The sequence below is a fragment of the Archocentrus centrarchus genome, chromosome 18, assembly GCF_007364275.1.
Source record: "Archocentrus centrarchus isolate MPI-CPG fArcCen1 chromosome 18, fArcCen1, whole genome shotgun sequence".
In the NCBI taxonomy this organism is placed as follows: domain Eukaryota; kingdom Metazoa; phylum Chordata; class Actinopteri; order Cichliformes; family Cichlidae; genus Archocentrus; species Archocentrus centrarchus.
Window position 1 is genome coordinate 9808085 of NC_044363.1, and position 14260 is coordinate 9822344.

The following is a 14260-nucleotide window of genomic DNA, read 5'->3' on the forward strand; positions in this document are numbered from 1 at the left end:
TCTCAAAAATCGGCAGTGTGCCTTATAATCCAGTGCGCTTTATGTATGAATTCTTATTGCGCTAACTGACCTTCAGCCAATTTTATGTGGTACACTGCGCTCAAAAATCTGTCAAAATGTTTTAGTGCGACATTGATAAGGGACGTTTCAGAAATATCGACATTTTCCATAGCGTACAAAGCCTACGACGGGGGGGTTGTAACACCCAGCTTACGCTTTTCAAGTAGTTCGAAAATGTTGGTCGGTCTGTGTAATTTGAGCGCTGCTGTCTGACCGCCGTTGGCCGAGGCATCCACACCACTGCACCATTCTGTGGTCTGCAGTGAAATGGCCTCTGGTCTGGCAGATCAGTTCAAAGGCCTCATTAAATTCTCTAAAATGGGCCATCATGAATTCACAAAATGACTCTACTGACGATATTAGACAGGAACAAGCTGTGAGTGCGGCGCAGCAGGTGTGGAAAGCAGCCAAAACCGCCGGAGATAAATTCAACGAGAAGTGGAAGCATTGTTCCAAAAATGGAAACCATACGCAGTAAACTGCAGAAAACGATGATGGATTTTATTCTACATGTTCCTGGACAATTTTCATCTATGCTGGCCCGTATATTTGTGCGTAATCTTGCAATCGGCGGCTGGCACTGTTGCCAACTTTTGTGCAGCAAAACTTGCTGTTGACTGTCTCAAAAGTCGCTAGAAGTACCTAAAGGATGAATCGAGGTTCGAGGGTGTGCTGTCCCCCTCGGTGCCAAAGAGAGGTCCGGGTGATGCCACAGCGTATGAAGGGACGCAGTACGAGCGCAGTATGTACACAAAACACGGTGACAGCGGAGTTTTCAGGTTTCCGGTCTTTTTTTAATGTTTTTTTCTTTGCTTATATCGGTAAATATACTGGTGCACAGGATTTGTGAAGGGCTAATATATAAAATGAAGAAATAACTTGTTCTTACCCTCAATAAAGAATATATTGCAGTGTCTGTTAAGACGTTGAAGAAGATGGCGAGAGATTGCCAGCAAAAGTTGCCCTTTTATTAACAATTAAATGGCTGCTGTGTGACGCAACCAAAACAAAACAGTAACAACAACGAGACTGACTCGGATAATGACGAGAGGGAACCCGGCATGCTTGATGCCGAAATCACCCAACTGTTCAACTCAGACACTGAAGATGAGGAATTTGATGGATTTGTGGAAGATGAATGTGTCATGATCCTGGGCCGTGGCCCAGTGTTTTGTGTTCTTTTGGTGCTTTTCCAGTTATTTTCTCGGATTATGTTTAGTTCTTTTTTTATATTCCTATTTATTTCTAGTCCCTTGTTTCCCTGTGTCAAGTCTACTGTACGTGTACCTGGTCTAGTCACTTCCTGTTTTGTTTTGACAGTCTTGTGTTCCCCATGCTTTGTGTTTAGTTTTGCTTCCTCCGTTATTAGCTTCATTTGCTTCACCTGCTGTGCCCTGGTGTTTCCTATTGCCCTGATTACCTAATGTGTGTGTGTGTGTGTGTGTGTGTGTGTGTGTGTGTCTCTCTCCCTCCTCTGTCTCAGGTTTCCTGTGGTTTAGTTCTGGCTTCAGCCCAGTTTAGTTGTTTATAATCTTCATTTCAATAAAAGTTCACCTCTTCCGAGTCCAGCATTTGGGGTCTCCCTGCTCCTGCCACGCACAAGCCACGACAGAATGATTTAAAATGTGAGTGTATTTTTCTGTATTTGTTACAATTGAACAATATTCTGAGTTATTGTGAATAAAGATCAACTTACCTGACGCTTTTGTTTCGTTCTACATATGTTTTCTCATGCACCTTATAACCCGGTGCACCTTATGTATGAAAATAGACCCGTTCATTGATAGCGTGCCTTATAATGCGGAGCGCCTTATGGTCCGCAAATGCCGCAAATGCATCCTGTGAAATGACGCGGTCTGTGTGAACAGCTGCATTGAAAACAGGTGAAATATTTTTAACGCACGAAACATTCGCACAAAATTTACTCATCCGGTGTGCAAAGGCCTTTCCACGGGTACGGGAACCAGTGAAGATTGTGGCTTTAATTTTAGCAGCAACGTATCATGTGACCGAGACAAGGTTGTGACAGGTGTCAAGAGTGAGTCACAAACGGATCTAATGGAGAGAATTCGCCCATTTTTCAAAATAAAATGCCATTAAGCCTCATAATAATTAAAACAGAAATAATTTATTTTTTCAGTGCAGCCCAGTACCAAATGATCTACGCGCTGGTACCTGGGGATATCTGATTTAAATTACACAACAAATGGTTGTCTTAATTGAAGGGGAAAGCAAAATTTTAAAAAAGTAACTTAGAGGGCCAAATTGTATTATGCTTTTGACATCAATTCGCAGGCCGGAAGCAGAGGGGGCGGGGGCCGGAAGTGGCCCGTGGGGCAGGAGTTTGAGACCCCTGCTTTAATAGATGCAGTGGCGCAAAAAGTGGGTATGCACTACAGTATATGCAATGCACAGGGGAGCTGTACAAGAGGGGGGCGCCAAAGCGATGCAGGTAAATTATTTCTGTAGTCACATTTTTTGTATTTAACAGCTGTGCATATGATATGATCAATAACACAGGCATGGATTAGGCGCACCTGTGTTCCTTTACCGTCCCTCCTCCTGTCGCCCCACCACCACCACCACCACCACACACACACACACACACACAAAAGCACACGCGTGCTTTTGAAAACGCCCTTGATCGCAAATGTTTTCATGTCTCACTACAGGTAGCTAAAGATGGAGAGGCAGAAAATAAAGCTCTCTGGGGCCCAAAAACAGAAAACAGGAGAGGGAGAAAGATAAAAATGTTGCTGGGATGAAAAAACGCTTTTCAAAGTGGTTTAAAGACAATCAGTAAGTTATGTCAAAGAAGTCTTGTATTTTATAAGCCCATGAATAAGTGAGATCTGCACACATGAACACAGTAAACCTTGAGAGAGAGAGAGTGTGTGTGTGTGTGTGTGTGTGTGTGTGTGTGTGTGTGTGTGCCGATTTTTTTTTTTGGGTGGGGGACTGTGTCCCATACACCTCAGAAAGTATATAGTTCCTTGGTGACAGCAGAGCAGACACCTGTGACTCACAGCTGACTAATTTTCCAGAGAAGTGATATAATGCCAGAATTAAGTCACTTCTCTGGAAAGGCATGTTTTTAAGATTTCAACCAAGTACTTTTGTTACAGTAATTGTCCATGAAAACATATTGAATGCTCTGCTCCTTTGTGCTAACTCCAGTTCCAGTTCCGGGACCCAGACGGTTGACTTACATGAGGCCCATGCAGGGTCCATGCATAGCCCATGCATGCGTGGACCGTATGGTTCGGAATGAACACATATTCAGGGCCGGTTAAAATCTATCTGGGCAAACCCATGTAGGGCCACCATGGAAACCGCGGACAAAACCTTATGGGGCCCATAATGTTTGCCCTTGCTTATCCCATGTGGGGCCCACCTAGGAGTGCTGGCAGGGTAGTTGCATTATATTTATTTTATTATTTATATATATATAATATATATATATAAGGCTTTATAAACCCTTCTCACACTCCAATAAACTTTTCTAACTCTCTTACTACAACTTGAGCGATGAAGGTGATGAATTATGTAGCTGTGCAGTACTGATGGTGATGAAGGTGATGCAGCCTCTTCACCCTCAGCCGTTATTTCTATTTCTGCTAAAGACGTAGGTCAGTGAGGTGCCTCCCCTGTCATCACGACAAGTAAACTACTAACAATTATAAGCGAATATACATACATACATACATACACCAGTGCAGTACTGTGGCTCACCTCTGGTGGCGCTGTGTCACATACAGTAAATGAAGCAGGCGGTTGTCCATTGCCCATTGCTGTCTCTCTTTTTATCGCCAATATACATGTTTGATTACACATGTGCTGCACATGCTGATGTCCCACAGCCTGTCTAAAATATTGAATGAATGTGTGTGACATGTTTATTCTTTGTGATCGGTCATAAATGCACGGTGAAAATACACAGCGGGAGGCAGAAAGTACCGTGCTGCACCGATAGGGGGCAGTGCTGCAGCAGTGCTGTCCCAGCAGCAGTGCTGAGAAGGATAGGTGCATGGACTTAATCTTCGAATAAAGGTAAGTTTATACACATTTTTTCTTTTAAAAAGAACCACCACCACCACCACCAAAAAAAACAAAAATAGTTTGACCTTACATTAAATAATTAGTTTTTCTTGCCATCATTTTTGAACAGTATGGAGTTGATTAAAGCATAATTAATCATTAGCATGAGGAAAATTGAAATATAATCAAACAGACATGACAGCATTTATAAACATGTGACATTAGTTAAACAGATTAATAATTAATTCAGCAAATTCCACACGGTTTTTGTTTCCCTCAGGCTCCTGCGCATAAAGAGCACAACCACCTAACTGAGGATGACTGACTGGATATGCAAACTCCCACACACACTCCAATAACCTTGAGAGGCTAAAGAAATGGTTCAGCTTTCCGCGAACAGGACAAACAGGACAAAAACTGCATTGTTCCTTTCAAAAGAGAGAAAATCAGTGAAGTTTCATCCCAGGGTGAAACTCACAAAACTTCTTTGCTGGAATAAGACACAGGTTTGGTGTCAGTGTGTGGCACGATCCTCCTTCCTCCTAGCCTGAAGGGTTGAGCAAGCTGCCACGCCTCTTTGGGGTGGAGTGCCTGAATTCCACTCTTCAGTCAGACCACCTGTATGTCGTTAGTTTCAGTCAGCATAAAAGGACCAGCTCCTGCATCCACTCTCTGCCAGATTGTCTGCCTCTCAAGCGTGGTAATCAGGCTCCTTGGCTTCTTATTGCAACTTTCTCTGTGATTCTCCAGAACAGCTGCCATCCTCTTTGGGCCAAAGCTCTTTTAAAATGGACTGAGGCAGTGCTGGACAGGGACAAAAAACGGCCCTGGCATTTTAGTGCTGGTGTCCTGTCTCAGTGACCACTCCATTATTGCAATCTTTGGAATAACAGACCCATTTAAAAGGCCTACAAATCCATGTTAGTAACAGCATAAGTAGCATATTTGTCACTGGAAACTATGATTCCAGTACCTTTTGTGACTTTTGTGTCTTGTGCTTGTTTTTTTTAACCACTTAGTGATATGTTCTATACACTCGCTTTTGCCTTTTGCTTTCAATCATTGCATATTTTAAGCACTAATAAACTTTTCACGTTATGCACAACAATTTGGCAGATTTGGTGAAGACCTATTGGTCTTGGTTCAAAACACCAGCATTCAGTACAATTTTATTTTCTGTTCTAACAAAACTAAATAAACATCTGTATCAGTATAGCTGGTTTGTAGATGTGTCATAGATTACATTCATTAACTAATTAATGAATTAACCTGCAGGGAACACTGCTTATCTAATGAGATGATTACCAAAGTGCAAAAAAATTAATGTATACAATTGCTTAATATGTATATTTATCAACACAAGAGACATAACAGAGAGACATGGTTGCTTCAAAGCTTTAATGTTTCAAAATAGAAAAGCATAAACAGGAGCACAGTTTTTTTTTGCAGAAGAAAAATATAAAATCAGTTCTTTGGTAACACAGTCTGCTCTTAAAGACACAGGACCTGAAACACAGCCAAGCTTCTGTTGACTGGTCATTTTCTTGTTTAATTGTGGTGCTGCAGAGAGAGGTAAAAATATAGTGCTGCAAAATGAAATAAAGAAGTAAGAGAAATCAGACCATAAACACCATCATACAGCAGTCTGTTTTTTTGTTTTTGTTTTTTTTTATGGATCATTCATGCTTCAGTGTCAGTCGAGGAGTCATTACATTCGCCTGACGCAGACAGATGGCAGAAGAGAACTGCACCACAAATCGTCCCAGCATTTGGCACCTGCAAGGTTCAAAAGTAGAAGTTAGTAAAATGCTACACAGTCAAAAGCCTGAACCATTGTTAACCTGTCATTTTGGCTTTTATCACTTAAACCAGTGGTCCCCAACCTTTTTCAAGCCACAGACCGGATAAGTGTTAGAAAATATTTCCACAGACCGGCCTTTAAGGTGTGGAGGTTTTAAATACGTCAAAATAAATGATACGACTATAATTAAAAGTGTGATATTTTCTAATTATAATAATAAATGTGAATCCACTTTGTATTCATATGCAACTCTATCAGCGGCATCCTCCTAACATCGCGTCACAGCATGAACATCATCCTCTCTGCCCACAGCGCTCTCTGGTCACCATGGTAACATTTGAACACGCCTTCAAAATAAGATGAACAAATACAGCAGAAATCGACTAAGTCGGAGTCAAATGGCCCATGGAATTTCATCCGACTTCATCCAACAAAAAATCTGTCTTAAGTGTAAGCCGGATAAAATTGGATTCTTCTAAATATCAGACAGTTTGGGATCTAATATCAAATTTCACTGCAATTACTTCTGCTTCATTTCTGGATTTGCTTCTACAAATTTTATAATCTTGTGTTTTTGTTCGTAAGTGCAAGTTTGTTGCTTAAGCTTGCCATGAGTGTCTCCAGTGAGATGAACTGATGTAGACACTAAATTGATCTCCAGGCATTGTTAAATGTGTGTAGTTGTACGTGAATGCATGGAAGTAGGTGGACGGGAGCTGAGGAGGGCTTTAGCACTAAACTCATTCGACTTATGCGATCACATTGGAAATGGACCAGATTTTTCACCCGAGGTAGGTGAATATCGAACTGATTTAGGCAATTATTTTATTGGAATTAATGTCAGGAAAAATCTGGACCTGTAGATGCCATCCGACTAGAGGGAAAATGAAATATCTGCCACTTCAACTTTTTTTTTTTTTTGCGGAGATTTTTACTGTATAAAGTACATGAAAAATACAACTCACCATAACACTGAATCAGTGTGAGCCCTGAGGTTGGTTCTCTGCTAATCATTTTTGCTAGCTTGTGGGTTGGCTGGGTTAGGCCGGCACACACTAATACAAGTCTTTGATTTCACATGGAGAGTGGCTGCAGAGCTGCGGTGTCGAGCACTGGAGAGTCAGCTTGATGTCTGGATCCGCCTCACTGCTATCCCCGTGTTGCTAAATATAAATGGTAAATGGACTAGTTCTTACATGGCGCTTTTCTACTCTTGTTGAGCACTCAAATATTTAAACGAGCGTTATCTAGGTCAACCAACTGATTTCGTTAGACAGCTACGAAGCTTCTGGGTTTAATTTTAATGGTGATGTATTACGTGACCAGAGGCATCTTGACATGTCAAGAGGAAGTCATAGAGGGATGTAACGGAGAAAACACACCCATTTTTCAAAATAAAACATTGTTCAGACTCCGATAATAAGTAAAACGGAAATAATGTAAGTTATTTATTCTTCAAGTGTGGCCCAGTACCAAATGACCCATGGACCAGTACCGGTCCACGGTCCGGGGGTTGGGGGACCTCTGACTTAAACCATTCACACATTAAGCACAGATAATGAATATTGTTCTAATTTACCTCTATAATTTATCTGTAGACAATGTTGAAGGAAAGTATTATTGGGCTCTCCTGGGCACCAGTTTGAATAGTAGAAAGGGGTCCCATCACTCCAAAACCAAAAATTCTCCTAGAAGACAGAAAATTGAGCACATTAGTTCAGGGAGGCCAAAATGTTAAGCTTAGCCACAGTCCCAGCAGCTCAGCTGACTTTAATGCAAGCACTCATATATGTATCCAACTGGCAAATTCCACACAGAGCACATGATTTAGGCTTCTTTAGCCAATAGTTTCCTCTGTAAAGCAAATTTCAACCCATCTCCACTCCAGAGCCTTCAATTCATACATTTCTGACATAATGTCATATCTGTTATCATTAATTCTGTTTTTTTTTTTTTTTTAATACTTTCTTGTAGCTGTTCTCCCTGGCTTCCCACATATGCAAAAAAGGGCAGGATGTCATTAGATCACTGAAGGTCAAAATATTTTTTTTTCTATTTTGACTTTAGTGATCCTAACTAAATTTATCGAACACCTGACAAGCACAGTGTAGATCCAAAATGCTGCAGCTAGAGTCCAGACAGGAACTAGAAAGAGAGCAGATTTCTCCCATATTGGCTTCTCTTCATTGGCTCCCTGTTAAATTTAGAATAGAATTTAAAATCCTTCTCCTCACATACAAGTTGAATAATCAGGCCCCATCTTATCTCAAAGACCTCATAGCACCATATCACCCCAATAGAGCACTTTGTTCTCAGACTGCTGGCCTACTTGTGGTTCCTAATTTGGATTTGGGAGACAGACACCCTCTTTATTTTTAAGATTAGGCTTAAAACTTTCCTTTATGATTAAGCTTAGCAATCAGTTTGGTGACCCTGAACCATCTCTTAGTTATGCTGCAATAGGCCTAGGCTGCTGGGGGTTCCCATGATGCATTGAGTGTGTTTTTTCATTCACCTCTTTTCACTTTGTTCATACTCCACTCTGCATTTAATCATTAGTTATTATTAACCTCTGGCTCTTTTCCACAGCATGTCTTTTATCCTGTCTCTCTCTCCCCTCAACCCCATCCGATCTTGGCAGATGCCCCTCCCTATTATGCTTGCTGTGGCAGGTGGGAAAGGCAGACCCCAAAAGCAGGACTCATAAAAGAGGTGAGAAATAAACTTAAAGGATTTTATTAAGTACAAGGACTGTATGAACTAAATAAACTGGGCTGGTCTGAGGCCAGAACTAAAACTAGGGGGAACAAGGAACGGAGACACACACAGCTGGAACATAGACAACAACACGACAAAGAACAGAAGAAAACTGAGGGCTTAAATACACATTAGGTAATCGGGGCAAGAGGAAACACCAGGGCACAGCAGGTGAAGCAAATGAAACTAATAACGGAGGAAGCAAAACTAAACACAAAATACGGGGAACACAAGACTGTCAAAATAAAACAGGAAGTCACTAGACAAGGTACACGTAGACTTTACACAGGGAAACACAAGGGACTAGAATAAACTGAGGAATACAAAAGAAAAATAAACATAATCAGAGAAATATCTAAAACATAACCAAGAAAACAAAACACTGGGCCACGGCCCAGGACCACGACACTCCCCGGTTCTATCAGAGGTTTCTTCCTGTTCCGTTCCTTTTCCTTCTCACTGTTGCCAAATGCTTGTTTGGGGGGTATTTTGAATGTTGGGTTTTCTGTGTTATTATTGTAGGGTCTTTACCTTACAATATACTTGAGGTGACTGTTTGTTGTGATTTGTGGTTTTATAAATTGAATTGAATTGAAATGAACTGAATTGAATAGTGATAAACAAAGTACCTGGGGTGCATCAGTTCCTCCAATCCAAGCGTGTCTGTAGCCACTCAGCTCACGAATCACATGTTCCTCCTGGTGGTTGCGCACTGATGCAAGATGTCCTCCCATGGACAAGCAATTTCTCTTCAATGGAGACAGACAAAGGTAGCAGAGGTTTTCAAAGTAATAAAGTAACAGTTTGAGGATTTAATTGGGAAGACTATACAAACAAATAAACTTACCTCAGCCCTAGCCCAAGACAGGCGTTTTGGAATGTAGCGGAAGCAGCGATTTCCTTCCTCAGTCCAACCATGAGGACAACCAGAGGACCTCTTGACCAGGCGACTCTTTACTGGGAGCAAAGGAATGGTTGTACATTTTGTGTCTCTGGTTGATATTCTATTTTGTATTATTTTTAATCGTGATATATAAAATAACTGACAAAAGTCATAAAAGTAACATTTTAGAGTGAAATATTGGTTAGCGTGCAGGGCATTCTGGCTCCATCACAGTCACAAATTGTAGTTCTATCAATGTAACTTCAAACTTTGATTATTAAAATGTAATTTTTAATGACATATCTATAAGTTACCTTTAAAAAAAATGTACTAAGTGCTTTAGGAAACAACCTGGAAACAAGATAAATTGAAACAGGAAGCTAAACATTAAGGTTAAACAATGGTAGGTGGCAAGCAAAAGGAAGGCAACATTACAAAACACAATATAAATAACAGATAGAAATGAAGGGATCTGTGTTTTATGACTTTTTAGGAATTTGTACCGGCCAGAAGGCCCTTGAAAGTTTGTCTAAGACTGAAAACTGGCTCATATGTTTTTATGGCTTGTGTCCAGACTCAGAAGGTACAAGCCACAAGCCACATATCTAAAATGTACTGAAAAACATTAGAATAAATCCAGAAAAACAATATAATTACTGCTATTATTTCTGCATTCTATTGCATTGCCACACTAAGTTAAATATGAATGGATTTGTTATTAAGACAAAATTACTTTAAATTTAAATATGTTTTAAGCTATATATTTTGGTTGTTTTTACACTTCTGTTCAGCATTACAGAAATGTGATTAGTTTTGGTGAAAATATAGAAAATGCCCACCGACCTGGTGGCATCGTTCCCTCTGCCTCACTGGTGGCCTCTGCAGATGAAAGACCCACAAAAATTGATACAGAAAATGTTGACATTGATCATGCAATATTCAAATAGAAATTGTACGTTTTGCTATTAATTTTTATGATTAATCACACACATATACACATAATTGACAGTGTGCTGCAATATTTATATATATTTATATATATATAATACCACCAGCAGAGGTCAGAGCCATCATTGCAGAAAGAAGTGCAGCCACAGTCAGCAGCTTCATGGTGATGTTTGGTACCTGTGTGGAAAACAGAAAACCCAAAGTGACCAGCAGTTCATTAAGGAAAGGAGGACTGGAGCCTATCCCAGCTGTCATAGGGCAAGAGGCAGGGTACACTGTGGAAAGGTCGCCATCCTGTCGCAGGGCTAACACAGAGAGACAGACAACCATCCACACTCACAGTCACACCTGTGGGCAATTTAGAATCACCAGTTAACCTGTAACTGCATGTCTTTGGACTGTGGGAGGAAACCAGAGCACCTGGAGAAAACCCACACATATTGTCTGACTTATGCTTAACAAACCTTCATCACACTTCTTTCGTTTCCAGCCAAAACCAAAATGAAGGCTTCATCCCTAATTTCATTTCCTACTTTCTTAATTTCACAAACTGAGTGAAGCACAACAAAAGAGGCTTCATGGAGACCAACCACAAAACAACAGAGCTTCACTGTCCTGTAGGACACTGTTAGAGGATAAGATGTGTTTAGGAAGATTAAAAATACATTTTAATTACTTTTCTTATTAGTTTTTGGAGTTCTAATATTATATAACAGAAAATTTTCACAGCAGATTCAAAATACTCCTGTTAAAGAGATACAATCCAGCTCCAATTTATGTCATTGTCATTTCATTTTTGTCCCATAATAAACAAGAAGCTAAGATGTAAAAATAGGAACAGATTCTTTAGCTGGTATATGAGATTACCTGTGTTTCTGACAAGCAAGCCTGCATCCATGTCAGACCAGGATTTTTTGGTGTGGACAGACTGGAGTACACCATCACAGTCAGCATCATTACAACGTGTTTTATCTATAAGTACCAGAGGTGGGGAGACGTAGGTGTACGCATCTCAGTTTAGACTGGTGACCCAACAAACCAGAGTTGGAAAAGAAGCACAAAATGGATGGATGGATGGATGGATGGATGGATGGATGGATGGATTATCAAAGTGTCAGCAAGTGTCACACTTGTTTTTGTCTGAACCTTGGAAGCAAATTTATGTGGTTCTTCAGCCGTGTTCCTCAAGCTCAGCTTTCCTCTGGTTTGTAAAACCTTTTTTAAATGTAAAACTAAATAAGTATCTCTAAAACACACACACACACACACAAACAATTAGCTCATATCTTAATCATCAGAGGTGGGAAATAATGAAGTACAATACTTCACTACTGTTCTTAAATAGACTTTTCAGGTGCTTTACTTGAGAATTTATTTTTCTGAAAACTTTTTACTTTATTCTCTAAATTTTACACAAATATCTGTACTTTCTACTGCTTGCATTTTAAAAACAGACTTGTAATTTTAGGTTTAGCACGTTTTAGAGAAGTTTTCATTTCCGGTCACTTTAAACTTCAAAATGATTTGCAAATGGAGGGAACAATAACATATAAAAAAGTCCTATTGATGTATCCTCAGGCACCAGAGCTTATCGCATACAATGAAAGAGGCAAAAACATATAACTTATGTATCATTTATAATGTTGTACTCGGGGTTACAGTGGGCGGATGTTCATAAGTTGTGATCGCAGTACTTCCAGCATCTACTGAACAGGAGCAAGCATACAGGGAGTAACGTGTTGCAGGTAATTTCAAATACAGTGTTTCTATCAGCTCAACAAGCAGCAAACACACAAAGTGTCTGCAGTTTGTCACACAGTGTGTCTGCTAGCTAAAAGAACAGCTGCTGTATTTCCAGGGAGAGCAAAGAGAGAGAAGTTCACTCAGAGATGGAGAAAGAGGAGAGGAGAGGAGAGAAAAGACAAATTTAAAGTTAAGGACTGCTCAGTGACATCTGATAAACTGGAAATTTAAAGCTTTCATTTAATGTCCTCATTTCTAAATCAGACTTTATTTGGTTTTTCATATTGTGAAAGGCCCTGCAAAATAAACACAAACTTTGTGTTATTCAAAGGTTGCATGAAAATATTGCAGTTTAATGCAGGATAAACAGGTGATGTTAGAGTTTATTTACATAAAGTGTAGCAGAGATTAATTTAAATTTAACCTGATGATGCTTATATTCATTCACTGAATTCAACCTTTATACCAACTCTAAACTGTCAGTATAACAACAGTATAAACTGTATACTGTCAGCATAGGCGATGGAAATGAGCCAAGATAGCTCGTAAACTAGTGAGTTGCATCTTGCTGAATCCGGTTCATACACAACTAGCAGAAACCTCAGAGCAGCAGCAGCAGGTCAGCTGATCGCAGCCTGACACAAAGAAAATCGACTTGAACTCACAACACAAAGCTGTGAGTCATTTCCCAACATGGAGCTGCTGAATATGATCTTAGGACCCCCCCACACACACACACACACACACCTATGAGTATACTCATTTTTGTGTGTAAGTCTGGAGGCAGAGTCACCCTCTACAAGACAACAAAAAATGTGTTTTTTCACTGCTTCGAGCTGATTCGAGCTGATTCCTTCATTAGAATTTAGATTGAAATAGTATTTGCATGGTAATAATATTTTATTATTACATTAATATAGCACAAGGTTCACTTAGCTTTACACAAAAATAGCTGGTAGAAACGTCCCCCAAAGAGCTACTTTTACTTTGAATACATTTCAGAGCCTGTACTTTTTGTACAGTACTTCAACTTTTACCAGAGTATTTTTTTAACGCAAGCATCAGTACTACTACTTAAGTACAGAGTGTCTGTACTTTTCCCACCCTGTTAATTATTATGTATAATTATGTTTGCATGTTGTGGTTCCCATGTAAATGTACATCTAAATACTGCATTAATCATTTACTTAGATTTTTAAATGATACTAAAAACCAGTAAAAGTATCTAAATAACCCATTTGTAGTTGATATAAAATCTTATTTAAAAACAGTGAATAACTCATAAAGCATAAAAATCTTATTAATCACATTATATATGAGCTTATTAATCAAGACTAAACCATTTATATCTGTGTTCATTAATTACATACTAAAGAGCAGTGCTTTGTAAGTAATGAATTAAGAATTTACTAATATTTTAGAATTGGTTAATATTGTGTAATAGCTGAAATATTGGATTTGTATATAAACAGATTTAAACAGTTCTTCATTACAATATATTTCTGTGATTCAGAAATGTGTTGATTGAACTGAATTAAGACTTAATGCGTGGTGTTATTATTATACAAGTGTTTATGTAATTGTGTCTATATTGTGTATTATAATTAATGTAGGCTAAATAAACTATTTTCCAATATCTCCCTAAGGCTTTATTGATTCATATTCTTTTATTTTTGGAAAAATGCTGATCAGAAAAAATAACAATAATAAAATATGCCAATCAAACTTACCAGCTTAGATTAGATCTTGATAAAAACCTTCCTAAAAAAGACCAGCATGAGTTCTCAAAGCTGTGACAGAGGTCTGGGCTTTATATTCAGTGGAGGTTTGGCAATGATCCCACCAACCCCAAGAAGATTGGAAACCTCCACATCCGAATATTCTGGGAATTTGTTCAAGGCAAGGTCTCCTCCTTCCTTTCACTGTCCTCAGTTATGGATATTCACTTTTTTCCCAATTGAATGTCTTCTGCTTGAAAACTAAATGGCCGTAGTGGCACTTAGAGTCGGCCGGATGACTGGTTCTAATTT

The 14260-nt window shown here is 39.3% G+C and overlaps 1 protein-coding gene across 1 annotated transcript; it reads right to left on the reverse strand.

Annotated features, from left to right (window-relative positions):
* Positions 1 to 5806: 5806 nt before the first annotated feature.
* LOC115797428 (type-2 ice-structuring protein-like) lies at positions 5807 to 10720 on the reverse strand. The gene is made up of 6 exons (XM_030754008.1): positions 10589 to 10720; positions 10383 to 10418; positions 9504 to 9613; positions 9286 to 9405; positions 7479 to 7587; positions 5807 to 5874 (listed from the first exon to the last, which is right to left on the reverse strand). The coding sequence occupies exons 1-6, from the start codon at positions 10647 to 10649 to the stop codon at positions 5807 to 5809; spliced, it is 504 nt and encodes a 167-aa protein (XP_030609868.1). The 5' UTR covers positions 10650 to 10720.
* Positions 10721 to 14260: the final 3540 nt, after the last annotated feature.